This window comes from Echinococcus granulosus, assembly GCF_000524195.1.
Source record: "Echinococcus granulosus chromosome Unknown EG_S00147, whole genome shotgun sequence".
Taxonomy (NCBI): Eukaryota; Metazoa; Platyhelminthes; class Cestoda; order Cyclophyllidea; family Taeniidae; genus Echinococcus; species Echinococcus granulosus.
The window spans coordinates 29500-32243 of record NW_020170527.1 but is presented as its reverse complement, the minus strand read 5'-3'; the positions used below and the strand labels follow the sequence as shown (position 1 = coordinate 32243).

General features: G+C 40.2%; 1 protein-coding gene across 1 annotated transcript in view; it reads left to right on the top strand. All coding sequences in view use genetic code 11, as the record gives it.

The window, feature by feature from the left end:
• EGR_09420 (hypothetical protein) overlaps positions 1-2249 on the top strand; it is a gene marked incomplete at both ends in the record, with an annotated part of 4193 nt that extends 1944 nt beyond the window's left edge. Inside the window, 2 exons of the mRNA XM_024498669.1 lie at positions 1647-1947; positions 2155-2249. Coding sequence (XP_024346903.1) covers positions 1647-1947; positions 2155-2249 — 396 coding nt within the window. The remainder of the gene's footprint in view (positions 1-1646; positions 1948-2154) is intronic.
• Between the last annotated feature and the right edge of the window lie 495 nt (positions 2250-2744).

The window sequence follows — 2744 nt, the reverse complement described above, 5'->3', positions numbered from 1 at the left end:
GTCAATCAATACCTTTGCACTGAAAGCAAAAAGCAAAAAGCTGTAAAGTTGCTAAATTTCCCCTGGTGTATACACTTGTCCGGTTGCTCGGTGCAACATGTCTGCAAAAGGACAGCACGGCCGAAGCTCAGTAAAGCTCGACCTCAGATGTAAACGCACAAAACATTGGGAGGCACGGACAAGGACTGAAAGAATGTTGCATACTATCGGCAACATCTTCTAAAGTTTCTGTTAATGATGTCTGCCTATTCGACGACTAAATTTCTCAAACCTATTTAATAACATGAGCAAAAATCTTTGTGAATTTGGAATGGTAGACATATTTGGAATATTCGGCAGGATGCTGGCGATTATTTTGAGAATGGCAATAACAGATGCTGATGCAAGTATTTTGGGTGTAAGTCGCCTTAGACCAAGGCATATTACTGCCAGATGTGCATCTTTTAGACGACGTGCCAAAGTTATATTCCCGGTTTGTTTAAGTGGGTAGGTTTGTGCTTATATATCACCCAAGTGCATGTCAATCATTCGCTTTCTGAGTTTCATCGTGATTTTTGCTAATCGTTTAGGAGTTTTAGGTAAAAATCCGACTGCAAATATGACAGAAACAAAACAAAGATTAGAAAATTGCGTGGGTTGAATGGTACTGGTATTGGACAGAATCACATAAGGTAGCTATTATTGCAATAATGCTCTTCTGTTTGCTTATGTGCATGCATGTTTATATCAGTGGAATACGGTGCATACTCAATTATGTATGTGCGAATACATATATTTATGCTTGAGAAGTAAAGCATGTGCTCATATTGTTTTGCAGAGCTGTATTTTTGTTCCAGTGAGATGTGGTATATACCCATTATGGATTTTGTAGACCTATTTTTGCACGATTTAAATGGGGTATATGTCCATGTTAGTAAATGTAAATGCATTTTTCACCAGTGATGTGAGATGCAAATTGAAACAACATTTGTGAACCTGCTTTTGTGTAATTGGAATGGAGTATATACTTTTTTCGGAATGTGTGGGCATACTTTTGCGCTAGTGAAGTGGAATATAAACCCTTATTTTACGTGTGTGGACGTATTTTTGCAATATATAAATATTGTGTAGACCTGTGTTGGAATATGTTGGTGCATTTTTTTGCATTGGAGTGTATATTTACCGGCGTTCTTATGTGTGGGTCCAATTTTATAAGTGCACTGGAGTTTGTGCTTATGTTGATTGATGCGGAGGTATTTTGTATAAGAAAAATGCAATGCATACCTATATTGTTATGTGCGCGACTGGTATTTTTTGTTGGTTAAATGGAATGTATGCTTATATCTTTGTATATAAACTTATTTTGCACTCGTAAGTTAGCGTCTGCACCACTTTTGTTATGTGCAGACTTATTTTTTGTGTCAGCAAAATAAATTTCACACCTATATTGGCATGTATGTAATGACATTTCGTATTATCGAAGTAGAGCATCGACCTCTGCTTTTGTGTGTGGATGTTTCTTTTATTTGAGAAATGAAATATATCCCTATGATGCTATATTTGGAAGCATTTTTGTTATATGATATGATTTATATATATATATATGGTTTCCCTTCTTTCTCCGCTAACGACCCTGCATATGGCGTCTCCTCTCATTTCTGGCCTAGTTACCACGTCCAATAGGATATTGTGTTGACAAGTTTCCATTTCTCGTCGCGGATATAAGTACGATGGCGCTGACTACAACACGTGCAGTTATGCATGGTGTGGCGATGGCCAAATTTTTCTATCGTTTGGATCCCCTTGCCCTCATTGATGATCGATCTCTGTTCGTGGGACCCACCGTCTCCCTTCTGCCTACAATGCCTCCCTTTGTTGAGACCGCGTATTCTCTGAATGCACGCTATTTGAATATACTAGGTTATCAAATCTTGGTGTACCTTCTTTGCCAGGACGACTCGACAGATGGTCTGTTATGCTTCTGTTCTTTCAGCTTTTGAACCTTAAGGAGAGCATCCCATCCGGACTGTGAAGTACTTGAAGGCAGGGCCAATGATAGATAACTGTCTTTCATCCTCCCTCCCTCTCTCTTACTCTCTCAAACTCAATACCTAATCATTCCACCCGTAATTTAGCAGTGATATGTGCTATCCTAACATTTCTCCTTCTTGACAGTGCAGGGTATTCTTACCCAAATATACCATTATGAGTTGGAATACACGCGCATATGTATGTCTCCCATGGCTTACATGTGTCAGGTGGCTGATTAAATCGCAGGATTGGAAAATAATTGGCGAGTGACTTACTAGGCACTGGTAAAATAATGTGCAGGAAGAAAAAGTTGTCACCGGTCTATTTGAGCGGCGGTTATTACTCTCTGAATGCCTGATTCGACATAAACTGCAATTTAGCAAACTAGGTGGGTCGAACGATCGGCAAAATGGTGGTAGTAGCTCCAGTTGGCACTTTGAAACTCATTGAGCCGTCATTGGGAGAAGCAAATTTTCACATCTTCAATTGAGTGGACTCCTAATGGTGGAAGCTGCACCACTTTCTTCAACCAACTTGATGTTAATGCCCGCCTACTGACGTGAGGAATGAAGAGTCTCTCCTATCTGACTCCATATATCTGACGAGTAAGTATCACGGCTTCTTTTGAGTGCCCTTCGATGCGCAATTTCCTCCCTTACAAGTGACCAGTTGTTTCGCCTCTGCTAGAATGAGGGACGCAAACACCGGGGCAGATGCGAGCATCACCCCTCGGA